This window comes from Cyprinodon variegatus, unplaced genomic scaffold (assembly GCF_000732505.1).
Source record: "Cyprinodon variegatus isolate N-32 unplaced genomic scaffold, C_variegatus-1.0 Scaffold15, whole genome shotgun sequence".
NCBI lineage: Eukaryota > Metazoa > Chordata > Actinopteri > Cyprinodontiformes > Cyprinodontidae > Cyprinodon > Cyprinodon variegatus.
The window spans coordinates 683,820-711,267 of record NW_015150468.1 but is presented as its reverse complement, the minus strand read 5'-3'; the positions used below and the strand labels follow the sequence as shown (position 1 = coordinate 711,267).

Sequence of the window (27,448 nt, the reverse complement as noted above, 5' to 3'; positions counted from 1 at the left end):
CACACACACACACACACACAAACACACACTTGCACAGACATGTATAAATTAGTAATACAAAGCATAAAAGGCACTACAAAAAATAAGGACCACTACATGGTCAGTCTATATCTTCGTTATAGTGTCAATACGTTTGGTTCAATCTTAATCAAAATACAATCTATTGAGTTGATTATCAATGTGAAACCTTGGAAATTAAGAAGAAATGTAAATGACTTCAGCACAGACCTTTATCTCTCCAGAGACCTAGCAAAACCATCAATTTTCTACCACTGTCATCCCCTCCTCCTCCTGCCCGCCCCTATCGCCAATAAACCCTTCATTACGGAACCATTAAGATTGTGATAATACAAGCAGATCTGCTCCTCTAATGTGCAGACGTGTGTTTAACATGTCACACTGACAGTCGGAAGGGGGGGATCAATGCTACAAGCACAGACATGCGCAAAGAGGCAGACCACTGGAGCAGCTTCAAAGGAAAGTCCAGACAAGGTTTGGCTCAGCTGTCATCTTGCCGATTAAAATGTTAAGGTTGACAGGGGTCAAGTCTGGATAAACCTCCCACCAGACATCATGAAAAAAAAGAATCTAAATCCGGCCATCTTTTTTCCAAGCAGTGTTTTTTTTTTTTGTTTTTTTTTTTTTCAATTTTACTGCTATTTCATTTGTTAAGGGGAAAAAAAAGGTGGTGTTTATGTTTCTGCATTTTAAGCCTATTACTGTATTCTCTATTTTAGCAAAAATGTATATACAAGTCCTTTTTGTGCACTGACCTGTTTATATATGTGTCCCTTTGGAGCCCCCCCCCCTTATTTTTTTTCTCTAAACACAGTGTTAGGTATGTTGCCCATACACCACTGTCAGAATTCCCATGTGTCCTCCTCCCAGCCTGGTCCATTGATTCTTTCTCTCCTCTTCTGCTCGAATATGCATGAGATTAGTCAGGACAGGGACAAAGACTGGCCAATAGGAGGCAGACTTTAGCCACCTCCACATTGGGTGATATTTAGGAAGTACTTCTAGAATTTACAGTACAGAATGAAACAGAAAAGAAAAAGGAAGCCTTAAAAGAATATTTAAACTGCGCTGTGAATCTGGAATCGCATCAAATTTATAGCTTAAATACAGGTTTTAGAGAGCAGGAATCTGATGCAACCTCCTCTATTTGAAACACTGTGTCTTGTTTGATGTACAGTAAGAGGCTCCCTTACCCCATCTCAAGATATCTGATATTTCTTTCTAAATATAGATATATTTGTCTTCAAAAAGTGTCTCATATCCTTGAAGTTTAGGTGTACTCCTGAGTCATGTGTTGGGCCATGCAACTTTGGATATGGTTTTGGTTTGCTCTGCATACACATTTCAGGTGTTGTTCTTAGGATGAATTAGCCTTTGTCTAAGATGCCTGTTTAGTCTGAAAGGCACCAGTATTTTGTGTGTGGAGAAAATCCTCCTGAGGATTGTTGTTGTAATAACTCTTAAAGAATCATTGTACTTTGACACTCTGTGGTATTTCCTGCACAAACATCGTTTAGGGCTAATTGTCTCAGTTCAACTTTAATAATATTATCATTACATCTAAAGCAGTTAATATAAGATGGATATAAGCTCAGGATTTTACTTGACAACAGCAACTTAATGCGCTTCAAGTGTTTACATTGTCCAACGATCGATTTACACCAACTATAGCCTATTTTACCCCAATGTGTATCTTCTTTTGTCAAAGTTTAGATGTAGAATCAATGGGAAATTTATATATTCAATAAATGTTCATATGTTATTTGGCACAATAAATTTAAGACCTAAATTTTGTACACCGTTACCTTCCTTTTTGGTTAATTATCTCCAATATTCTCCATCAGCTTTAGTCTCAGAAGTCAACATGTGTTACAGGATCAACTAATTCATTTTGTTAATGTTAAATGGGAAACTATAAATTGGTTTACAAATAGAATAATAAAACCATGAAAGAAGATATAGTTTCTTCCTTTTATTATTTTGTGCAGATACATCATCTTTAGAATAAGATATCTACAAAATGAATAACAGAAATGCGTTTGCATGATGATCCAGGACTGTTTAAAAGGATTTCCTTTCTATGGACCCCATCAGTGTGTATCCGTGCTACAAAGCTGAAGGAAAACCTAATTGGTTTCAGAAAGAAAGGAAAGCCTTCCTCTTTTTCAACCCTAAAGAATGGCAAAGCACTCCACAGCTAGCATGATTGAATAGTCTCCAGAGGGAATGGGGGGTGGAGGAGGGCAGGAGGGGCTGGTTGTGAAGTTTACACATGAGGAGGGGCAGTCATGCTCCACCGCTCATTAACAAGCTGTCTGATTAAAGCCCCTTGCTAATGACTTTGCCTCGGTAATCAATAGTATCTGCTCTTTAAAAAGGTCTGCACACACCAAGTGCTTTCCGAGAAGCTGCACAGAGGTTATCACGGTGTATGCTAATTGAGGTGTATGGCATGTTTCCCTGTTCATGCACAGAAATCTGTTGGCTTTAAGGTAATAAATGACATGAGGGTCAATGGGCCGTGTTGCTCTGCTTAGACGACTGAGATGTGGTCGCTTGACAGCAAAAGGGAAATTAGAAAATAAAGTTGTTGTCTGAACTGGTAATTATGACAAAACACTGACAACTGGACACAGTATGTTTACATGCTGTAAATAAAAAAATGATGTGTGCAACAGGAAAAACAAAGAAGGTGAGCCGTAGACCAATCTTTCAAATGCTGCAATAAAACAAATCATGTTTAGTATACTAAATGTTAAAGTCTTTTGACATGCTTTGGTTATAATATCTCGGTCATCTTACTGGTGTTCAGACATTTGCTGCCTTATAGCTTTGACTTAGCAAAGGCTTTTCTTGATGTAAAGATGTGCATCCATCTTTAAAAGGAGCAGCAAAACTAAAAATGAAAATGTTACATTTAAGATAATTTCCTCCTCGTATCAGCAACAGCTAGTTTAGAAACTATTCATTGAGAAGTTTTAGCCAGTGACCAAAATTATTACAAGTTAGACTGTCATTTAATGTTCTAGGCAACCTTTGTGAGTAGATTTAGATTACTCACGATAGAGGAATATTATGAAAAATGTTCCTCTATTGCTAAAAATGAAGAGCTAATGCACTTAGATAGTATGCCCTGCAATCGTTTATGTTACATAAATGCTGTTTATTTGTGCAGATGGATGCAAAAAGAGTGTGAAAAGAACTCCCTTCTAATGTTTAAAACCTTTTCTCCCAAATGGTTCAGGCCCCCAAGAGGTCTGCCATTTAAACCACACACAAGGGTCACATCGCTGCATACTCATCCTCAGAGAACCACTTTTGTTTTTCCTCCAGTTTTTGTACTGTTCGCTGAGGGTCTACATCCTGAATACAATCATTGTGAGCCGAATCTGATCCTGACCACTGGTTGCCAGGCAACCCTGCCTCCCATTTCTTGATCCTCCATGCGGATGCATATGAGTCGAGCGTGACTGAAGCAGTCTGAAAGTCACATGCTGACTGAATATCAGGCTCGCTGACACAATCCACTTGTTGCTAACTAAATCTCATAAAGTCTAAACAGTTTAAGGACAAGTCATGCCTTTCTTTGTTATTTCTATAGTTTTAAGAGTGTTAAAAGAGAAATTAAATTCAGCTATAGGGCATTGGTCTCCTGTTAATCCTTCTTCTTTAATATAAACCTATGAAGGACGAGACAACAGCAGTTAATCCAAATATTGATTTTCCATATTTTCTCTCTTAGACTGGATAAGGATCAGTGCCCCAAATCCCCGTCCACAGTTCTTAACTGGAAAAGGATAACTTGTCCTCTCCAGGTCAGAAGTGAGTTCCTGCCTCAAATGGAGGACTTCAAGTATCTTGGGTTCATGTTCATAAGTGATGGGAAAATGACCAGAGGATTTTTCAAACTGATCATTGTAGATGGCACTGGGATGTAAACTGTGCACCGATCTATTGTAGTGATGAGAGAGCTGAGATAGAAGACCTTTGCCGGTCAGTCATAAAATCTGTGTCATGCCAAAAGAATGAAAAACCATACGGCTGATATGAACTTCCTCCAGAGATTGGCTGGGCACTCCCGTGGAGGTATAGTGAAGAGCGTGGTCATCCGGGAGGGACTCTGAGTAGTGCCCCTGCTCTTCCACATTGAGCTGAGTTGGTTAAGATGGGTTCAGATGCCCCCTCTGAGGTGTTCCTAGCAGGTGCCACCAGGAGGAGGCCCAGGGGACGACCCAGGATAAACATACTATTCTTGGATACACCACTTTCTATTCTTTTACAGTTATTTTTGTCTTACTTTTCCATTGGTTGCCCTAGTTGTTTACTTGACAATTGTTGCATTAACAGGCTTTGATATGATTATGCTTTTACATTATGCAAATTATTAAGCAACCATCTGAAATGTTTTCTGTTGTGAGTTTTTCCTCTCACACATGCTCGGGTTGAGGGATTGCCGTTTAGTCAATGAGTCGATGCAATCAGCTGGTTTTCTTAGATAGAAAACTCTGAACAAATCTGGTCTGAATGACTTGTTTGAATTGTCTCTGTAAAGAGACTTGAGATGACATGTGCTGTGAATTGGTGCAATATAAACTAATTAAATTGAACTGAATGAAATAAACAAAACTGAGTTTAACTGAGTCGGATCTGGAGCTGTTTCTAACCTAGTCAGAATAAACTTTGGTTTGTGTTTCAACTACCGCAATTTTGTTATTTTTGCAGTATAGGTATCATTTTTGAAATGTTTGATTTAATTAAGGATTTTCTGCAATTCTAGGAATGGATATGGTCTAAAATGTTAAAGCCAGTTGAAGGTTGCTCATATTTGGTTTATTTGTGTAACATGAATCTTTCTTAGACTAAGTCAGCGGGATTCTTACCCGTAAATACAGAACCTTTTCCCCAACACGGTAGCAGCCTTTCGGCTGCTTCTCAACAGGAAACCTGGTGGGACAGCTGCAGGGAGGATTTTCAATAATGCTCTTCACCTAATGGGTACAAAAAATAATAATGGCATTTTAGGATATGGACCATAATGAATTAGGCCAAAACAAAGCTTACTTGACTGGAAGTTAAAAGCATACCATATCATCCAAAGTGCTTGTGCTCATGCTCCTCGGTTTTCGGGACTTGTTGGAAGAGCGAGCAGTTTGTGTGGGTTGTTGGGAGGGGATGGTAGATTTGCAGGCTGCTGGATTCTGTTTGTTTTCTGTGTCAGGGCAGACTTCAGCAGAGGATCCCAGGGTTTGGTCTGTTAGGTTTGCTGACAGCAGAGCTGAAGCAGATGTTTCAGTGGTGCAGGATGAAGACAACAAAGAGGGTTGTGTTGAGGCTGTGCTTGTACAAAGGTTAGAGACTGGGAGGGAGGGCTGGGGAGGGGGCAAGCATGTAGGTAGAGGGTCTGTGGTGGCTGATGGAAGATCAGAGGTAACGCAGTCAGAAAGAGGTTCAGGCAGAGAGGTTGTGTTCGAAGTGAGGGGGGCAGGTGAAGGAGGAAGGGAGGGGTCTTGGGGTAAGGAGGATGTTGGCTGTGAGTACAATGATGTAGGATATAAGAAGTAGAGAGGAGATGACGGAGATAAGCTCTCAGCCCCCTCTCTTTCTCTCTCTTTTTCCAGCTTCACTAGCCCTGACGGCTCCACTCCATACCTGGGCGTAGGATAAAAGATAAATCAATATTTAAGAACGAACATAAAATCTAACTGTTCAATGATTTCCAATCATGACTAAGTAAAACATTGAAACACTGCTTGGGTAAAAGATTTAGAATATGTGTTGCTGATTACAATGAAACACAAAAAATTTAAAGTAAAAGTGATGAGAAAACATAAAAGATGGATTGTTTAATCAATACTTAGATTGGTTGTCTTTAGATTATTATTAAGTCCTCCAAACAATTCAAGCATTCTAAAGGCTTTTTTCACACCTAATAATCTCTAATATTTTAATAATCAAGAAATAATCTTATATCTTTTTATAATGTAAAGCCACAATTCACCTTTTTGTCCCAACTTTCTGAACAAGAGTACCAGAAGAGCAAATGTAAATCTTGTGCCAAGTTTAGTTTACCTGGCTGCAATCCGTCCCAGCTCCAAGAGGCATAGACACACCTTCCGAGGTTGCTTGTGGAGAACTTCATTTAGACATGACAATGAAAAAAAAAAAAAAGAGCATGGAAATGTGATCCTTCTGAAAGAAAATAGGTTTCTGGAGATAAACATCCGTTTTTCACAAAAGGAGATGGCAGCTCCAGCTGAAGGGCCAGAGACAGGGAATATCCTCTTTCATTGTGCTTTCCTATCCTTAAAGGTGAGCAGTAATTCCTTAGGGATCCTTAAGATGAGGGCACAGGGGCTTTAAAGATTAACTAAAGATAAAAGAAACTGTATCCCAATATCTTCTCTTCAGTAAAAAAAAAAAAAGAAAAGATTATTTAGGTCACTTAGATTTAACTGAAACAAAATATTTAATCAAAATAGAAATTGTTGGGATGACTAATTAGCGGAATACATTAGAAAAGAAGATGATGCTTCGATCAAGGGAAGATGCTTTTTTTTAAGCAGGTGTAAAGCCTAGCATGCTTCCTGTCACATATTGTCTGGAAGGATTTACCTGCATATTATCATTATCACGCATCTCTGGCTTTGCTTGGACATGCCTGAGTTGGAGGCGTGCAGAGAAAAGTAAGCCTGAAAAGACTAAACTACACTTGTCTGTAATTCATTAAGTTTGTTGTTGGTTAAGATGTAAAAGACTGTTTATATTTGTTTTATTAGTATATGTTAATCTTTGTTTAGCCTGTCTAGCCATTGTTTTGGTTAAACTTACTGTGGTGCTGGAGAACAAAAATATCTTCTCCCTTCCATTTTACTGCACGCATGGTGTCCTTTTGATGATGTGTAGCGTTTGTTTTTTAAATTACTGAGAAAAGTTCAGGTTTGGTTTCATAAAACATTAACTTAACAGATATAATGAGCTATGGTCATGCTTTATTGATTTTTTTTTTTTAAAAGAAAATAGCTGTTTCTTTCAGCCCAGCTCGCTTGTCCAGACATAAGAGAAAGATTGTTGCCATGTAGAAAACTAGCACTAGTTTACAGGATTCTTGATGACATGTTTTAAGTCATTAAGTCCAAGTTTGAAATCAAATCAATATATACTCTAAAACAGTGTTACTTTTATGAGTTTTACACCTTTATACATCTAGGTTTTTGCAGTTTTTTCAGTTTAATTAGACAGAACACTCATGATTTTTTTCTTACATCACAAAATCCTGAGATGTTAAAACTATTGTTGTAAACTCATACACAGAGATGACTGGCTGTGCATGATTATAGCTGATTTTAGTAGTAAATGGACTAAAGAAAACAAGCTGGTTATAAAACACAGACTTAGAAAACTAAGTGCAACACATTGTTTGAAAACAGTGTTTGATTACCTGAATACTAAACATGCCTGAGTTAGCTATATAGTCCATGAAGCTGAGAAACTAAGGGATCGTACTCAGTAAATCAGGCAACATAGAAAACATTCAATACAAAGTAAACCAGTAGAACACCAGTAGAAATACAAATGTATTAATAAAGTAAAATTTAATCTAGTGACAGACCTTAATATCCTCCATACTGTCTCTTATGAATTTTTTGGGTAAACACAAAATTATATTTTAAAGGCTTCAATTGTTTTGAAAACTCCAACTGTACTTGGTACTTATTATCTTCAAATCATAAATGGCCAATTTAAGTATTTGTATTCAAACATTATTTAAAAGTTTTAAAGTAAAAAGCAAAATAACTCATACAAATCTAGGTTCTTGATATAACATTAGATCTGAACAGCAAAACATATAGATGACATTCTATACCAATTCTTTCAGATAATATTCTTAGAAAGTAGTTAACAAACCAGACCAAAAATAACAGCATTGGATCTCTAAAACAAAATTTGATCAAACCTCTTGTCACATTTTACAATTCCAAGTTCAAAAGCCTTTGCTTTGAATTAAATGCACAATGGGCTCTTTGAACAATTCCACTACTTCTTGGACTTAAAGCGGCTCCTTTGTTTCCTGTCATACATTACTGGATGAACAGATTAATCCAGGTGTGTCCAATCATTGTTGTAATGGTTACCGAGGTCAGGCACACCTGGATTATTCTGTTCACCCAGCTATGAAACACAGGAAACAAAGGAGCTACATGAGAGGTTTTTTTTTTTTCATTGCAAAGGGAGGAACATGTCATGTTTGAGGTGAAACAAAAATCCAGGGTAACTCACCCAAATCCTCAGACTCAAAAAGGTATGCTTCATCAACTCCAATCTTTTGACACCAGTAGAGGAAGTTAGCAGTATTGTCTCGGGCAAAAAAGGATCCAGAAGTAGCATCAGCACGCCAGTGAATCACTCTTTTGACAAAAGGCTATAATGAGTTGTAAGGAATAAATTAGGACTGCAGTGTTAAATTCTTTTCCATTTCTTCTTGGTTTATTTGTGTAATAAACTATATATATATATATATACTATTATACTATATATATATATATAAGGTTTCTTTATTTTCAACTATGAAAATTGTAGATTCACACTGAAGGCATCAAAACTATGAATTAACGCATGTGAAATTATATACTTTACAAAAAGTGTGAAACAACAAAAAATATATCTAATATTCTGGTTCTTCAAAGTAGTCACCTTTTGCTTTGATTACTTCTTTGCACACTCTTGGCATTCTCTTGAAGAGCTTCAAGAGATAGTCATCTGAAATGGTATTCCAACAGTCTTGAAGGAGTTCTTATTATAGATACCTATATACAAACCTATGATACTTATTACTTGTTGGTCCTTTTGCCTTTACTCCACGGTCCAGCTCACCCCAAACCATCTCAACTGGGATCAGGTCCGGTGATTGTGGAGGCCAGCTCATCTGACACAGCACCCTATCACTCTCCCTCTTGGTCAAATGGCCCTTACACAGCCTGGAGGTGTGTTTTGGGTCATTGTCCTGTTGAAAAAAAAAATGATGGTCCAACTAAACGCAAACCGGATGGAATAGCATGCTGCTGCAAGATGCTATGGCAGCCATGCTGGATCAGTAGGCCTTCAGTTTTGGATAAATCACCAACAGTGTCACCAGAAAAGCACCCCGACACCATCACACATCCTCCTCTATCCTTCACGGTGGGAACCAGGCATATAGAATCCATCCGTTCACCTTTTTTGCGTCGCACAAAGACACAATGGTACGAACCAAAGATCTCAAATTTGGACTCAGACCAAAGCAAAGATTTCCACTGGTCTAATGTCCATTCCTTGTGTACTTTAGCCCAAGCAAGTCTCTTCTGCTTGTTGCCTGTCCTTAGCAGTGGTTTCCTAGCAGCATGAAGGCCTGATTCACACAGTCTCCTCTTAACAGTTGTTCTAGAATGTGTCTACTGCTAGAACTCTGTGTGGCATTGACCGGGTCTCTAATCTGAGCTGCTGTTAACCTGCTATTTCTGAGGCTGGTGACTCGGATTAACTTACGGTATCTGCTGCAGCAGAGGTGACTCTTGGTCTTTCTTTCCTGGGGCAGTCCTCATGTGAGTCAGTTTCTTTGTAGCACTTGATGGTTTTTGCAACTGCACTTGGGGACACTTTCAAAGTTTTGCCAATTGTTCCAACTAACTGAATTTCATTACTTAAAGTAAAGATGGCAACTCGTTTTTCTTTACTTGGCTCCTTTTTTCTTGCCATAATACAAATTCTAACAGTCTATTCAGTAGGACTATCAGCTTTATATCCACTTGACTTCTGCACGACACAACTGATGGTCCCAGCCCCATTTACAAGGCAAGAAATCCTACTTATTAAACCTGACAGGGGACACCTGTGAAGTGACTACCTCTTGAGGCTCATCAAGAGAAGGCCTAGAGTATGCGAAGCAGTAATCAAAGAAAAAGGTGGCTAATTTGAAGAACCTAGAATATGGGACATATTTTCAGTTGTTTTACAGTTTTTTGTAAATTATATAATTTCACATGTTAATTCATAGTTTTGATGCCTTCAGTGTGAATCTACAGTTTTCATATATATATATATATATATATATATATATATATATATATATATATATATATATATATATATATACTTATATTTTTGTGTGTATGTATGTATAATATTTATTTTGTGCACCTTGTCATTGTTGTCAAGGATCATTTTCTCTTGGAGCACCTGTGCCAGCTGACAAAGGTGAACGCCATTGTCCAACTTTTCCATGAAACTATCTGCAGTGAGGTTTAACCCTGAGGAATACACACAAACACACTAACTTGCTTTAAAATACGCAGATCAAGCATACAGTGAGAACAAAGCCTTTACCTAACTTTGTGCTTTCAATTTCATTCATGAGGGTTAGTTTATTCATGATTCACTGAAAAGTTAAGATCACGGTGAGGAGAAATGCATTTAAAACAGGGAATCTAAAACAGGACACTTTTATGAAAGAAATTCATCAAGTCTGAATCGCTTTAACCGGAATCTTTCAACACGCTCTGACATGTGCAGATTCTTTTTCCTGCATAATGCAGCAGAGTTGAAAGAAACATTGTTGACTTTGGAGGGATGTCAGGGATTTGGGAAAACAATTAGCTTGATTTGTTTTTGTGCAAAAGATATATACTTAAATAGGGCATACTTTAATCAAGCTAATGTTTTTTTTTTTCCTCTTCATCTACAAAGACCAGAAACCATAAAGTAAGCATAAGTCTAAAAAGTACTGTTAGGGGGTTATAAATGTACATCGACATCTTTAGGTTTCTAGATTGGAAAACACCTGTGACTGTTCAGTAAAAGAAAAACTATGTTTTTCTTTCCATTTTAAGCAGTTGTAAAGAACTTTAAGTTTTGGTCAATTATGGCTCTGCCCAGTGGAAAAACTGCATTGTTTTTCTTGAAAGAAGCATTCAGCTCATTCAGCTAGTTGTAAGAAGAGCATGTACTCAGTTGCAACATAGAGATTTCTCACCCATGATGGAGTTTAGCCAGAGAGCTAGATCTTCTTTCATGGAGAAGAGGCTGGCGTCATGGCGGATAGGTAACCACTGGTTGTACTCCTGTAGACATGATAGGCTTGGCCCTGAGGGTCTGTACTTCTGAGAGAGGGGGGAACTCACAGCCAATCCAGTTAGATTTCTCGGACTTTGAGGGTCATCAAGGCTGGTTGTAGTCATCCTTTCTATTTCACTTGGCATGCTTCTGCAAATATAAGTGATGTATTTTAATGCACAAATGTGTAACAAGTAAAACTAAAACCATCTGATTTTTTAAATGCATTTTTTGTGCATTCTGTTTGCAGTTAATGAGTGATGGATATCCTAAATCCATTAAAATTGAATAAACGTTATGCTTGTATATCATTCAAAGCTTCCACTAAAAACTAAATCAATTTAGTATAATAGTAGTTCCATTGGTTAGATCCCAAAATAACATACACAGAAAACATTCACCCGCTGAACTGATTTTGCATGTGGTCTAAGAGGCACCAGGAATAACTGTCCAGATATTAATTTAAGTACCTAATTTTGTTGAGTATACAAATGTATAGGTAAACAAATATATTTTCCTTGTTTGATAGGGAAAACTTCAACGTCATCCTGTCAGAAGTAGAACAGAGCCTCCAAGAGAAAAAAAAAGCTTAAAATATATCGGCGTTTGTACATTAACTCCCCCCTATCCCAGCAGTGTCTTTGCCTAGGAAGAGGGGCGGCCTGGTGCTCAGGGCATTGCTCTTGGGTCCCAGAGGTTCGGAGTTTAAGCCCCACTCCTACGGACTGCCACTCTGGGTTCCTGAGCAAGACCCTTAATCCCACACTGCACCCTGGGCGCCCCACGATGGCAGCCCACTGCTTTAAAAGGGGATGGATTAAATGCAAAGAGTTCAATTTATTGCTTTGTATGTGTGACAGTGTAATGACAATAACGGTGAATTCATTCATTCATTCATTCATCTGTGAGGTGATTATCATTTTGACTTGTCCTATTGCGTACAGTAAGTCATTGCAAAGATCTTGTCTTGTGGCTAACTTGGGGAAAGTACTATTAAACAATACAGTTTCATACTTGTGTTTGAATATATGAACCTTTTATAATGTGGAATGGATTTGTTTTGTTTAAATAGGCCTACACTTGTGAGTGAAGCCATGCTCTTTGTGGTCCAAAAGAATGAGTTATTGAGTAATTATAACCAATATCAAACACTAATGTTCTATTACCAATTCAGTGTCATTGGTTTTAGGAAGTGATTTCCGAAATCGATTGTCTATACCAACCTATCCATGCAGGGTCACATGAAAGCTGCTGTCTGACACTTGTTCAGTAGGAAACAGGGTTAAACTTGAATAGGTTGCCAGGCCATCAAAGGGATCAAAGACTATGGGATACTTTTTAGTCGATCAAAGGGCAAGATTAACACACCCATGTATGCACATGTACATATCTAAAAACAGTTTATGGACACAAATGAACTTGTGGAAGGTAGTTAGAGTTCCCAGAGAGAGCCAATGCATGCAGACAGAGGTTATGCAAACTCCATGCAGAAAGAATCTATGCTAAGATTTAAAACCTTTTACCCTTGCTGCTGAAATTGATCAAAACAAAGTTTGATACTGCAAATATGAGTTCTGATACTTCTATGGATCTGACGTAGGGAACAATGTAGACATTATATTTAAGATGGACTTTGTAAATACTCAGAAGTAACCAGCATCCAGCTCAACTCAGATACCAATGGGAACTCTATGCAAGGTGAAAAAAGTAAAAAAACAGCAACAAAAACTTGTCAAGTACCAGTGCGAGCAACAAGAACGAAGGGGAGGGGGGCTGAAGTTCATGTTTTGGCCAGAGGTGGGAGCATCATAAGAAAACTCTGTAATGCCTCTTTAAAGAATGCAAGCAGAATAGTTCTGTTGTGAACAAAGCTATGGATATTAGGTGCTTTTTAAGGTCTACAATGGTCCTCTTAGCAGCTTTTCTTATCTATGCCCTCCTTGTACTCAGTTTCAAATGACGGTCAGTTCTTGGTAGGTTTGTTGCTCTCTTAAAGAGACATTCATGATTTTACTGAACAGTGCTTGGTAGAACATTTGAAGTGTGGGAAAATGTCAAGTAGTCTAAAGGGCTATGAATACTTTAGCAAAGAACTGTAGGAGAGTAATCAATACTCAATATTTTGATGCGACTAAGGGATGATTCCGCATTTAATAAAACAATAAAGCAAAGAATTGAAAATCATAAAGAACATTTTTGCTAAATAATAAGGTATTGGGTGTAAGTTTCTAATGGCCAAGATAAATTTGGCATATCCAAATTGAAATCAGTGCATCATTGAGTCAAGTGAATATTTGCTCCCAATCCCCCCCTAACAGATAAAATAGTGGTTTGCAAGGGTTATCATAATCAAGATTGAAACAGAGGGATCTTTAGTGTGCTACCACTGTGGTAGACACACTGAGCCAACAAAAACAATGTGCTAAAGCCTACCACACTTTGGCTGCAACATAGTCTTTGATGCACACACTTTGTATTTCTAACCAAACAATACTACAGACATCCATAAATCAAAGGGATTAAACTGACTGACTGTAGACAGGTTGTGTTTAATAAGATGTACAGCCATTACCCAGAGCCAGTCTCCTGGTACTGCTACATGGCTCATTTATTCTGTTCCCAGAGCAAACTCCCTCATAAAGCTTGGCCCCTTGCAGAGACATGCTCTTACTATCAACAATACTCTGACTAACCAACTAGAATTAAGGTGACAACACAAACAGCAAGTCACAGGTGTTATTTGAATTTAGACAGAACAAACAAACGGCCCGCTTTCATTTTTCATTTCCACATAACCCATGATCGAAACGTAACACTTGAGTGGTGGAACAATTTTTTTTTTTTTCTTTTATGTTTTCGAAACTAAGTCAAATCTAAATATGTTCTAAAACATATTTAAGACAACAATCCCTTTAAAGGGAAAAAGTATGAACAGATTACATTTGCATGTGACTTTATAGAGAAAACATTATTTTCACAAATCAAATCAAAAGTTGTGTTCAAGTGGCGTTTTTCTAAATACTATGATTTTTGTATTTCTTTTCTACCTAAATTTGACTTGTTCTTCAGTAAAACTACATTGAAGTGAGCTACTCCTATTTGAACCCCTAACTGTGGATAGATACACGTCTTACATGCTGTATGTCTGATAACAAATACTTTTTCTTTGTGGTATAGTCTGGAGGACCGGTCTGCTGTGGTTTTGAAGGTGATTATCAAGATGCATCTGTGGTGGCCACAAAAAAAACATTTTGTGAAATTTTATGTGAAAGCTATCGTGACTTTACCCTCTAGTTCCTAGTAATAGTAACATTCAAAGCATCCCTTGCTTATTTTGGTAGTCAAATAAAATAGGATTGATGCAAATACGAATAAGGACTAGTCTCACAGTGAGCAAAGACAGACTGAAACAAAGGTAACCCTGTTCGGAAAGACATTAGCCAGTATCTTTATGGGCATCAAGGGTGTTTAAAAGTTAAAAAAAATATAATGTTTTTTAAAAGGTTCTCAGTATCCAACCTATCTCAAGATAGCTTTGGTTTTGATTTATAGCATATAGTATTGCCAAGCTCAGGGAAACTTTGATCACTTAGATTTTTTATTTACAGTCTACTCTAGCGTGAAAGCAGTCTGCTGTTGGACAAACATTTACTTCCTACAGTAGCACTATTATGATGCCTACAGTGAAACAGGCTCTGGCACACCTTGGAATCTCATTGCATCCATATATTTAACCTGAAAACTGTACAAAGCAAAAAGAAGAATGCCTAATCTGTACAAAGATATTAGAAATCTTGCCCGGTCCAGTTGAAAAGAACCCCCTTCTATAGGCCATCATAATACTTTAAGCACCCCTACATGTCTCCATGTTCAGGGTGATGTGCAATACACAATATTTCACATTTAGGCAGAAGAGGTTTAATTTTCTGTTTCTTACGAGAGCAACTACTGCTGAGTTGGTGCAACATTTTAATCAGAAATGATGAGTAAAAAAAAAAAAATCCCACTTCTTGTATGTATTAAATTCAATGTCAAGCTTTGAAATGCCACTGATTTTAAATATTTAAATAAAATTTTTATTTTAGATTACATGGTTAAAAAGAGCCTTTGTAAGCCAAAGGCTTACAAAGGGGGGGGGTTTAGGTTGGTTTTATTGGTTGACCCAAAGACCACGAGAGCCCCCTCTAAGAACGCATCCAGGTGCAAGATTCACGCCTCTGTTACAGGACAGCTCTACTGGGAAGACCAGACGGAGGTCAACAAAAGGTTCACTTCTCAGACACTAGCAGCCTTTATACTCCTGCAGAACTAAGTGTAGATTCTGTCAGCACACACACCCACACACACGCACACACACCCACAAGTCCATGCATGAGTCATGTTTCTATTCCACCTCATTTAATTTCGCCAACCTTGAATGTTTGCTAAACGGATTTTCTCCAGTAGTATCTCTGAGCTCCTAATTGCCCTTTTAAGAATTTTCACAGCATTTAGTTGGAATCAGTTGAAACGGCACACAATCTGAGATTAATCAATGTCTTAAAAAGCTGCAGAAGTGTTGTACTGTAGCTATATTAGGAAAACGTGAAGGTGATTTATGGTCTGAGCAAATATGTTGTTCAACACATCGTTGACACTTGCTTCCACTGGGAATAAAACCAGAGCTTGTATTTGGCAAAAAGCTCTTTCACAACCAGCTAACAGTTTTAGCCACCAAACGTGGCATAGATACAGCTAAATAATGTTTATTTAGGATGGAGAAGCAAAAGGAATTTTTTCATATACACTGTCATAGTGCAGCCAGTGTTAACTATTAAAACCGAAAGGTTCCACCATGTTTTTGTCTTTAGTTAAACACCAGATCTTAGCGGTTAGATCAGAAATGCTTTTTACCATTCGTCTAAATAAATAAGATTAATAACTTTTAATGTATTTGTCTTTCAAATTATAGTATATCTTTCAGCTGTTAAAACTGTATCACTTTATATCTCAAGAGTTTGGGGATAAAGAAAAAGTTATGAAACTTGAGGGGACATAAACTCCATATCTTTAGAGATGGAAGAGCTCTATTTCATGCTGCCTTGCCTTGACATACAAGAAAAAGTTATAAATTTTAAACTTGAATTTGTTAAAAAAATAAAAAACAGCATTTATAACTAAAAAACAGAACAAAACTATATATCAAGATAATCTTACTGCTTTCACTTCCTAATGTTGACATGATAAATAGTGTCAAAGTTGATTGATTACTATATGTTAAAAACAGAATTGTGCAAAAATCAGAATAACTACATCAAAAATACAATTTAAACTTTCTAGATAACTACAGTATATTGAAGGGTTTTATACAAGTAGGCTTCCATTTAAGTGTTAAAATAAAATGAGCGTTTAATAAATACTGAATTTAGATCCAGCTGTTTAAGCAGTTAAAGGGGTTTTATTAATACACTGTTTATGTAGGTTTAACTATGTAAGGGTTGAAATAAAAAGAATATACTTGCCAAACTCCCACACCTTTTCAAAGAAGTGCTTCGTTTCTTCTACAGCTAATTGTCCCCACACTCACAAGCACATATGACCTCGAACCAGATGTTCATCTGCCTCAGTCTAGCCATCTGAGAATGAGTGAAACAGGGGAAGAGTTAAAACACGACTTTATGCACACGCCTGCAACTTTCTGGTGTCACATTACAAAGTGAGATCAGATGAACAAGAACCTAAACTGGCAATACTATCAGTGTTTTTTATCTGCTAAGATTTTTAATGATGTTTTATTTTCAAGTTTTTTAAAGCAGGAGCATAAGAGCGAGCTTCTTAAAACTCTGCATGTTTATTCCTATTAATTATCTCTATTTCCTCATGATTTTTTTTGTTATTTTTACTCCTCCAGCAGTTTCGTTTAAGCCCTTACAATAAATTATCCACAGACTTTCATGTTGAGGCTTTTGGCTGTGAGATAACATCTCAAACAAAACACAATTGTACTTTTAGTTATAAGTATTCTCACATGAATTGCAAAGCAAATTCAAACCCCACAGCAAAATTAAGCTAACTGAAAATTATGCAGGCAGTATTTGTTGAACATAATTAGTGCTGAGAGAATATTTATGCAGGAGGTATTTAGCAGGAAAGAAAACACATACCGTGTCAATGAAAAGTTAAGAGGTACTTATTGGCATTAAATTTATATTATTTTCAGGATTTTAGAGATTTTTGTTTTCCTTATAGGATGGAAGGACAAATGAGAAAACTTTCACACTAAGAAAACAGCTACATGATTATTTTTTTCTGTTATACATTCAACATTCTACATGCAATTGAAATATTTGCATACATTTCAGTAAATAATTTAATACAACTTTACTGAAAAGCTACTGCTTGTTATTATCAACAAGATATTTCTGCAATCCCTGCTGAATACTTATTAAGAATTGGAGGGCTGATCCTTGTCTTATTGTTAAACTTTTAAATATTGTTAACCAGTTATAGCATTTCTTTCACTGGTCATATATCCAACCAGAATTATGTCTAAAGCTCATTTATGGGGACCAGCTGAGGGTCTGCGTTTAACTGCATTTAAGGATGAATGTATAATTTAATCAAGAAAGTAAAAATGAACTCTTTTTGGTGCATTTGGTTTGTAACACTTGTAATACAAAATGTTGTAAAACAGGATACTGTTAAACCCCTTATTTCCATTACAACTAATGTTGTGCTGATGCCATTTTTTGGCCCCGATACCAATACTCGATATCTGGCCATGCAGTATTGGCCGATACAGATACCATACCAATACCATCTGTTTGAAATTTATGTGTATGTGTATATATGAAGAACTGCATACTACATGGATGTAAAATAATTGCCATCATGGCTTTGTCAAGCTGCTGCCTAACTTTATGATGCAGGAAATAGACTAATACAAAGTGAATCCAGTATAACTTTTTATTGCTTACTTGTAATGGGTGACAATAGTTGAATAAACTTTTGGCTCTGAAAATGGTATTGGTGCCCAATGTGTAGGTACTCACCAATACCGATACCACCATTTTAGTGCAGTATCGGGGCCCTGCCCAATACTGGTATTGGTATTGGTGCAACACTAACTAAAACCATTTATGTTTGTATGAAATTGATGCCAGTTTTAGAACACTAAAATTGTGTTAACACATCTTCCATGCTGGACAGCTTAAAAAGCAGCTTTGGTATCAGTGTTAGAGCCAAAACTAGATACACTTACATTCTTCTCTGACTCTGTTTAGATTAGAACTTTATCATGACCATGTGTTATATCAATCAGATATATATAGTAGGTGGTGGGCTACAAAATTAACACCAATATATTCACACCGTATTATTTTCTGTCCAAAGTATGCCTGCAGTTTAATTTGCGTTCTCTCTCTGGGGACATGTCCTCCACCTCCAACAGACCGTCCTCAGTTCCTCCCTCAGAACACCACTCTCTGACCTTTCTGTCCTTTCTCTGGTTAGTATTCATCTGTGCAATACTGTTGTAAACATTTAAAAAAAATTAATTAAAATGCATTGTTTACTCTTCTTCATCTCATGATTTTTACAAACATTTACTAGACAGTAATCTCACCCAGCCCAGATCACATCCTGATTCTTTTTTGAAGTCTTGCCCTGCCTTAGAAACAGGTTTGGTATCGTAGAGACACTGATGACATTTAAAAGGACTGTTAAAGTCATTTTAACAATGGCTCAGAAGCATTTACAGGGTAAATAAACAGTCCCTCGGCACCTGGAATGCAGACTTGATCATAACTACTGTAAAGCCTGAAAAAGCCTGAAAGACATTTCTTAGGGATTTCACTTCCTTTAAGTGATAAGGTTTTATTATATTTTCAGGAAATAAATGTATAACTTTCCAGATAACTATAAGTGTTTTACCAAGAAGCCTGGCTTGCCTTGAGAATATGATTAAATTAAAACAATGTCTCAGCTACATGATGTGGATCAAGATTCATGACAGATGGCATTATTGGTTTCCCAGGCAACCAAGCCTTAAATCCCTTCATCTTGTCCCCCCTACTCTTACACTGGTGGGGCAGGAGGGGGTTTAAGGTGGGGTGGGTTGCTCATTCAGCAGAGCACCATGTGCTGTGTACCACTGAAATTGGTCCCCAGGGTCAAAAGGACCTGAGGCCCATCAGATGGGGAATACTTATTCTCACAAGTGTTTTATCATTCTGTCAGACAAAAGCAAATCTAATTTTAATGCAGAATTATGTTTTTTAATTAAAATTGATCAATTGATTTTAGCTTTTTGTTTTTGTTCATAAATTCTAATGTGAGTATTTTCTTTTCTAATTTTCAAAAACTGGTGTAACTTGTGATCAATCAAATTTCACTAAGTTCAGTTTGAAAATAGTACACAGAGAGCAGGTGTTTTTTTGTTGTTGTTTTTTTACACATTCAGGGCATCAAAATTGTTTCATAATGCTTAGAAAAAGAATAAACAAAAACAAACCAAGATCAAACAATGAGCTAATAAGCCAAGGATGCAAAAAAGAAAATACAAAAATAGAAAAAAGATATAAAGATTAAGTTTAATAAAGATTATTTTTCCACATTAGATAGATTTAAGGAGCAAAGCTGAGAACCTGAATTTATATCAAAAGGTCTTCAGTGAAGACTCTTAAATTTTTGTTTTTAGACTAAACAAGAATTCATTTTGACTTTTGATGTAAAACACACCAAAAGACGCAGAATTATCTTGTTGGGGGGAGAGTGTTCCCCCATAAAGGACAGCTGATATCAATTAACAAATCTACAACCAAAGTACATTTTATATGATTTTAATTTTCTTTTGTATGATCCTTTCATTATACAAAACCTCCCTCAGTTACCATTGAGGTCTGACTGGTGCTGAGCTGCTCGTATAAATGGCTATTACGCAATATGTCAGTCAGCCCTTGTAATGAAAAATGAATTCTGGTTTCCTCTACTCAGACTGCTGTGCCAGGCGGCCAGCAGCTTCAGGGCAGACCTATTTTAATTAAACTAGCTGTCAAGTCAAGACTCAGTCCGGTAATTACTTCACCTTTTAGTCTAGCAAAGCAAAGCCACAAAGATAATGTGACATATTTATGGTGATGTTTTCTTAGATCAATAAACAAACAAACATGTATAGCATAACCCCCCCCAGTTATGGCAATTTTTATGCTGTGCTCAATAAGGAACACTAGAGGGCAGCATAGCAACTTAATCTCATATTCTGTACTTTAGGAATATATATATATGAAAATATTTATCATCTTTTATAAAGTGGAATCATAGAGAGGAATACGCTTAGTTTCATTTTAATAGTATTTCAATAAGATAAAATATAAAAACACAAGTTTTGAAAGAAGCTATCCATTGCTCACAAAAATTCGAAAAGACAATCTAAAATCAGCACCTTGGGTACTAGTAGTGTCTTTGAGCATCTTTTGCTCAAGTCTTTGCACTTCCATGGTTACCTGACAGAGGCTTAGTGCACTTCAAAACCTCCAGTCAGACACGAGGAGAGCTGAGAGGACTCAGCTCCACAGCAGGTGACTGGTTGTCATTACTCTCTGTCACGGCGATCCCAATCACTTGGACACTAAAGAGATTAGTTGGAGCGAGGGGAAGCAATGGAGAACCAATGTAATGTAATTATCACGTGATGGAGTGCCTGAAAGGTCTGTATTATCGCCAGCGAGTTTCTTAACCCTTGTCAACACATGAAACATCAGACAGTCACTCATCCCCATGCAGCCGTAGGTGATTGTTTATCTGGAGAGTTTGAGAACATTATTGTTTGAGGGTTTTTTTTCTAGTTTAGTTTTTTAGTATTTGTAAACAAGGCGCTGGTAATTGCATGGTGGATTTTTTGCTCAAACCACTGTGAGGCTGTGAGAACAAAGCATGGAAAACAGAAATGAATAATGCACCCTGTGACCTTACTCTTTCAGCTTCAACCATAGAGTGTCTCCTGACAGCCACATTTCTCTTTTTTCCTTTTCCCTTTGTTTGTATCCTGGTCTCCATAGAAACTCAGCTGTGAACTGAAATGTTGGATAAAAGAAAAGAAAAATAGGAGAAAAAATTCAAGGACAAACAGGAGTAAAAGATGTAGAGATAGAAAATATTCACATATACACAGTAAAGATCCTTTACCTTTGAGAAAGCTAAATGCAAAATAAAAAAGGTATTGAGGTATGTTCTTCTTCATTGACACAAAGTGATTTAGATGGCCTATGAAATCCACTTCTTAGACTGTTTAACTATGCTATAATGGTGCCCCTTCACCAAAACCATGTTTATAGTGGTATTTCACTTTATGCACGCATCTCTGAGAAATCCTCAATAGTCCGTCACTTTCATCTGAAACGAGCAGATAGAGAATACCTAAGCACCTACCTTCAAGCCCAGCTCTAGGTTTAACAGTGCCCAAGGCGAGAGAACCTATTAGCCACCCCCGCTCACTGAGCTTGCACCCTTCCCAAAAAGCTTCATCGTTATTATGAATTTATTTTTTTTAACTTTTCACAAAAACTTTTTTAAGGTAATCCTCTGAAGAAATTATACACATTTGTGCGCAAATGTGACAAATTCTAAATCAAAAGCAACATAAATCTGTACAATCAAAAGCAAAACTAAAATGTCAACGTTAAGACAACTTAACAAATAAATGTAAACTTGAAAGATGAGTACCCTGTGAATTAATTTATGATAATAAAAAAGTGTTATGGAAATGTCATCAAGAACTTTATAAGACTGCTGAATCAAAAAGAAAACTCAAAAAATATCAAAGTGTGTTTGTAAAGAAATTTCTACTTTTGGTCAACGTTGTCATAAATGTTGTTATAAAGGGGAGCGGCGGCCTAGTGGTTAGGGCAAAGAGCTTTGAAACCTGAAGTTCTGAGTTTGAACCCCACTCCCACAGACTGCCCACTGGGTCCCTGAGCAAGACCCTTATCCCCACATTGCTCCAGGGTGCCCGAAGATGGGTTAAATGCAGAGGTAAATTTCTCCAATTGATATCAGTAGAATTCAATTAATATTTTTAATTAATATATAAAATTATATATTAGATAAAAACATTATAACTCAAAGTGCATCAAAGTAATCGTGCGCTTTAGTGGAGCACTGAGATCTCTCCTCAAGAAAAATACATTATTATGCCTTCGTTTTAGGTTCTGACAAGTTGGAAAAGATTGAAAAAAACTCACTAATATTCCAAATAATGTTGTTCAAATGTAAACTCTTCTGGACTTCTTAACAGCAAAGGCATTCATGGTTTCCTAATACATACATTTAATTCTTTCTCTTTTTTTCATTCAAGCTATATAAATCTGTTTTTTGGAATCGAGTGGTCTCAGATTTTGTTAAGGCTTCAAAAGGTGATCGTGTGAGGCTAATCGCCCCTCGTTACCTCCTGTATTCTACACGATGCAGGGCACACAATCAGGCTGAAACTCGGCCCCACTGAAAAATTCTTGCAGGACTGGAGAATCGGCCTGAAAAGGGCAAAAAATGGTACAGTGTATGCCTTCTTTAAAGGATGCTTGTAAATAAGCATTATAAAATAATGAGGAAGCTTTGCTTCAAAAGTATACTTTAGGTAAATAGGCATTGTAGAATGATAGTAGACAATGTTCAATAGGTAGCATTCCTAAAGCTGTTGGATTATTACAGTATTATTATCAAAGATTAAACTCTACAAAAAAATCATCCACTGATGTGCTCTCACTCACCATAGGATTAGCAATGATATTGTCCCTCATGGCCAAATTTATAACTTAATCAAAATTCCTGCCTTTTAAACTGGGATTGAAAATTCTGACATATTCTTATATGCATTAGACAAATTACTGTCTGAAGTATTAAAATGGTTATTCTGTTGTGATGAACTTTAAAATGAACCTTAATTTGCCCTTTTCGATCCATGCAGACTGGGAACTGTATAGCTTAACTGATTTATTGGAACTTCTATATTGTATACTGCTTACTGTAAGAACCATTTCAGGATTTCAACATCATTTCCGCCAGAAAGTCTGACTGAGGGGAAGGGAGAAAGACTGATGGATGGAGTGAAACAGTGAGAGGATGAACAAAGATCTTCAGAAGAGTGTCAGATTTGAAACGAGTATGCACCCTTCTAGTGAAGCAGTGGTCAGAGCAGTGTGAAGAGAAAACCATTAAACCTGCATGTTTAAGTAGCATGAAGTTGTGAAGGAGAACCCAAATACAAGCATTTGTTATTTACCCATGACATCTCCTTCTGTACTGCTGCAAATCTGCTGAAGTTAAACCAGCTAGGGTGTGCATGTGAATCATAGGGGCATAATTGCACATTTGTGTCTGCACAGCGTTTGTGTCTTTGCATGACTTTGCATGAAAAATTTCCCAGAGACAGATGGTGTCCGACCAGTAAGTGACTCATGCAGCATATCATTCAGATGTAGCATCTCTGCAGAGTCTGAGTCACCATGCAGCAGTGACAGAATGAGGAGGAGTGAAAAGGGGGCGGGGGGGTCAAAGAGCTATCAGATAAAAATGGAAGTAAATATGATCAAAGAAAGCTCAGACGTGATCTTATGACTCTTGTTGAAGTCCCAGATGTGTTATCTCAGTTTCTCATCTATGTTTTGTGTCAGTCTAGAGATTGTGAAAGAATCCATTTGTAGACATTTTAGCAAAAATATCGAAATATCGCTGCCATTGTGCTCCACTGGTTTCTCCAACATTATGCCACCTTGAATAAATATAAAGTTAATAAAATGTAAATAAAAACACAGTTTCTTTTTGCTTCAGCTTTGAAATAACCCAGAACATTTCCACATTTATTCTTTCAATGCCCAATGTGAAAGCCTTCAAATGATATTCAGATTTTTCACTTCAAGTCTTTCCTCCACGTCTCCTGGGCCCAGAGTCAAATGCAGCGTCTCCACTGGTTTTATCCCATTTGTTTGTTCTTTGGCCTTTTTTTTCTCCCTCATCCTTGTCCCAAGGTGTCTGCTCTTAGTGGCTTTGCTCTTAAAGGAACCTCACATTTTTCAACTACAGAAAACACAACTATGGAATGGTGCAAATGAGTATTGTTAAGTACTTGCTGAAATTGACAGTTTGAAGTTGATATAGAGTAAAATATATAAATGCAGTACTATTATTCTTGAATTTTCAAGCAGGTGCACTGTTTCTGCCACAAATTGATAGTTATCAACTGCAATTTTAAAGCAATTTTGTGCTTTGGTGGGTAAATGAGTAAATTGCAGGTTACACAAAAGGGGCTATTCATCGTGGCAATTACAACTAATAGTTAACATGGAGATAATGGGAGGCTTGTTCAGAGGCTTAACATTGTTTATCAAATGTTTGTATCAGGCTTGTTACTGTTTAAGTCAAGTGACAGCAGTGGAGAATGGCCTTATCATGGTGAGCTCTCTCTGAGATAAGACAGTGTGCAGAGACCTGCTCAATAGGAACATCAAAAGAGGGTGCTGTGACTGTGTCTTTCTCATATCGTCTCTCTGCTTAGAGACCACTCTATCAGATATGTCACTGCTCTGTGTCTAATAAGATCAGGTGGAGACACAAAGGCATGATATTGAATGAAATCAATTAAGCGTCTCAGGAAAGAGCTAGGTCATGTAAAGCATATTTCTCTTCATATTTTGTTTAAAAAAATATATATTATTACGCAGAGTGAATGCTCCCCAATGGACAAACACTAAAAAGCACTGGGCTTTACAGCCCTGCCCTGTTCCCCCCCTCCACTCATAAATCTCACTTTTTAATTAGATTTGGAGTGTGCTCGTCACCCCACTGTGAAGCCATCGGTGACAGGAAAGAGAACAAAAGGAGGCCTGATGCCTGGGCTCTGGGAAATACCCCCTCACCCCACACCCCACCCATTTGTGGCAGGCACACACATCTAATGCTTGCTCCCATCTGGTGATAGAGCACTCAGAACCAAGGCTAAATAAAAACCTTCCAGGACACATGTGCATGAACCGCATATTGGCTCCAGTAATTGAAGAAAGGAAGAAACCCTACATTCTCATGTCTTTCATTTTTTCTAATTGTGCCTTTAGTATGGATGTTGTTTTTGTTCTCACAAAAAATGAAAACCAACCCATTTAAACAAAATATTGCTCTATAAATATTCTTTCTGCTTTTTTTAATCCTACCTGAATGAATACAATCAATGTTTATGTTAGCTAAAGACAACAAACATACATAGAAATTATTATTTTTTTAAATTAGAAGGTTAAGTTAATAAAGTATTATCACATTAATCTAATAACTTCATGTGTCACCCTTGTTAATTGATGAGTCTTTCACACCACAGTGGAAAAGTTTCGGCGGTTACTTTTGTTTCACAAAATTGTTTCAGTTCCACAGTGTTTAAGGAATTTGGGGCAGAAACAGCCTGTTGAGCTCAATTCGTTTGGATTTCAGTTTGTCCTTGGAATAGGCCACTTTAGATCGTAAATATTTTAAATTGCTTGGATGTGGACCTTTCACACATGTTTTGGATTAATGTTCTGGTACATAAACCTTTCAGGTAGTGTTTACTGACTGCTAGCCTGATGTTCTCCCTCAGGATATTTATAATAAAAAACAGATTCATGTTCAGATCCCAGAACTAGCGGAGACTATCACACTATTACAACCGAAGCCCTTTGAAGTAGCTCTGTAATCCTTCTGAGACTGTTATCAGCCCAGCCATGGCTGGTGAAACTGAACCATAAAAAAATTTTCTTTTTTTTTCTTTTTTTTATTAATATTTGAAAACAAATGTAGTTATGCAGTATCTTCACATATCATAAGGTTGGCTTAAATATCTTTTCCTCACATGAATTGGAATCACTATTTGAAAACTGCTCCTTTACTTACTAATGCTATTTAAACTAAGTATGCTGATCTAAATCCTAACTAATTATATGAAATACTGAAGTTTAGATATAAAAATAAACCTATAAAATACTGTAGTAACTTTCAGGGTAAATGTGTGTCCATCACTAACAAATTATCCTAATTTTCCAGAATTATGCAAGAGAAACCGTGTTTGCTTTGCATCCACATTTTGTATTTATGTCTGTGCAAATGATCTTAAATCATACTATTAGGTTTATGATAGAGCACTGTTGACTTCCTAATATTAGAGTGCCTCGCCCTAGAAGCTCCCCACTTGACGAACTGATGACGCATTTCCTGACATGATAGTTTGAATCACATGAGCAAGAGAGGAGGTGGTTGGAGAGAGGGAAGTTGATAGGGGTCATCTAAATATATACCAGCTGTATGGCTATGATACTGAAGTCTGGAATGTGCAACCAATCATGTCTCCTTTCTCATTCAGGAGGAGGAACTTTCGTTTAATTTTTGAACCAATCGCCACTTATCCAGAAACTGTTGTGAGGTAGATTATACCATGAGTGAGAGTAGAAGTACAGCTTCTAGATTGGAATCTGCTCTGGCTTTAAATGCTGTGATGGTATGCTGAGCTTTGTCTAAGTTCTACATGTCTTTCTACTACTCCCAGAACACGTTTAGATGGCGATTTCTCATTCAGTACCATGGACAGCTCACATGTGGGAGTGTGTGACCGTGCAATGCTGGAAAGGATAAGTAAAAGTGATATTGTATCCATGTTTAGGAATTGTGAAAGGTAGAAATGTCTCTTGATTTCACTTTTATTCCCCTAGTGAAATAGTTTGAATCTTCTGCAACCTGCTTAAGGTTAGTGGAGAGCTAAAGCAACAATCAGTGTTTTTATTTATGAGCCACAAAGGACCTCAGGGGGACATGCATGACATAGACCCCACCCGTTGTCATTAAAGAGGGATTTTGGCATGAGGTTCCCCTCCTTTCCTACTCATTCTTCAGATCCCTTGGGACCTTAATAGCACCTGCCCCCACACTCCCTTAAACAATCATTAGAATGGCTCAACATATGTAAACTCACACTCTCGGTTTGGCACAGACACACCCACATGCTGTTAATTTTATTTTTTATTTTATTTTATTTTTTTACTGATTAAGTCTCAGTTTAAGCACAAAGATTTACATAATGTTGTAGGCAAAATGTACATTTACCCCCAAAAATGTTTCTCTTATTTATTCATTTATTTATTTTTTGCATGTAGTTTATTTGGTGGATTGATGGGCGCAAACAGTTACGGCTCACCTCTGAACAGACGTAGCTGGACAGCATGACGGTTATGGCTGGTTGCCTATGAGACAACGCAGTTAAGGGCTGAGCGACATGTTTATTGAGCTTGTCAAATTAACTCGTGCAGTGAACTGAAGCAGGATAAGCATCACAATAGAGCACACATACCACTGCACA

At 37.1% G+C, this 27,448-nt stretch overlaps 1 protein-coding gene across 3 annotated transcripts in view; it reads right to left on the bottom strand.

Moving 5' to 3' along the window:
* The window catches only part of LOC107091077 (growth arrest-specific protein 2-like), a 20,282-nt gene extending 3,563 nt beyond the window's left edge, over window positions 1-16,719 (bottom strand). The window contains exons 1-7 of one of the 3 annotated variants that reach the window (XM_015384817.1): window positions 16,605-16,719; window positions 11,024-11,253; window positions 10,192-10,301; window positions 8,296-8,437; window positions 6,088-6,151; window positions 5,103-5,667; window positions 4,899-5,006 (exon numbers count right to left, since the gene is read on the bottom strand). In XM_015384817.1, coding sequence (XP_015240303.1) covers window positions 4,899-5,006; window positions 5,103-5,667; window positions 6,088-6,151; window positions 8,296-8,437; window positions 10,192-10,301; window positions 11,024-11,249 — 1,215 coding nt within the window. In that variant the 5' untranslated portion in view covers window positions 11,250-11,253; window positions 16,605-16,719. Of the gene's footprint in view, window positions 1-4,898; window positions 5,007-5,102; window positions 5,668-6,087; window positions 6,152-8,295; window positions 8,438-10,191; window positions 10,302-11,023; window positions 11,254-16,600 lie in introns of all 3 variants that reach the window. The other 2 variants (XM_015384807.1, XM_015384827.1) reach the window with 2 other exon arrangements.
* Between the last annotated feature and the right edge of the window lie 10,729 nt (window positions 16,720-27,448).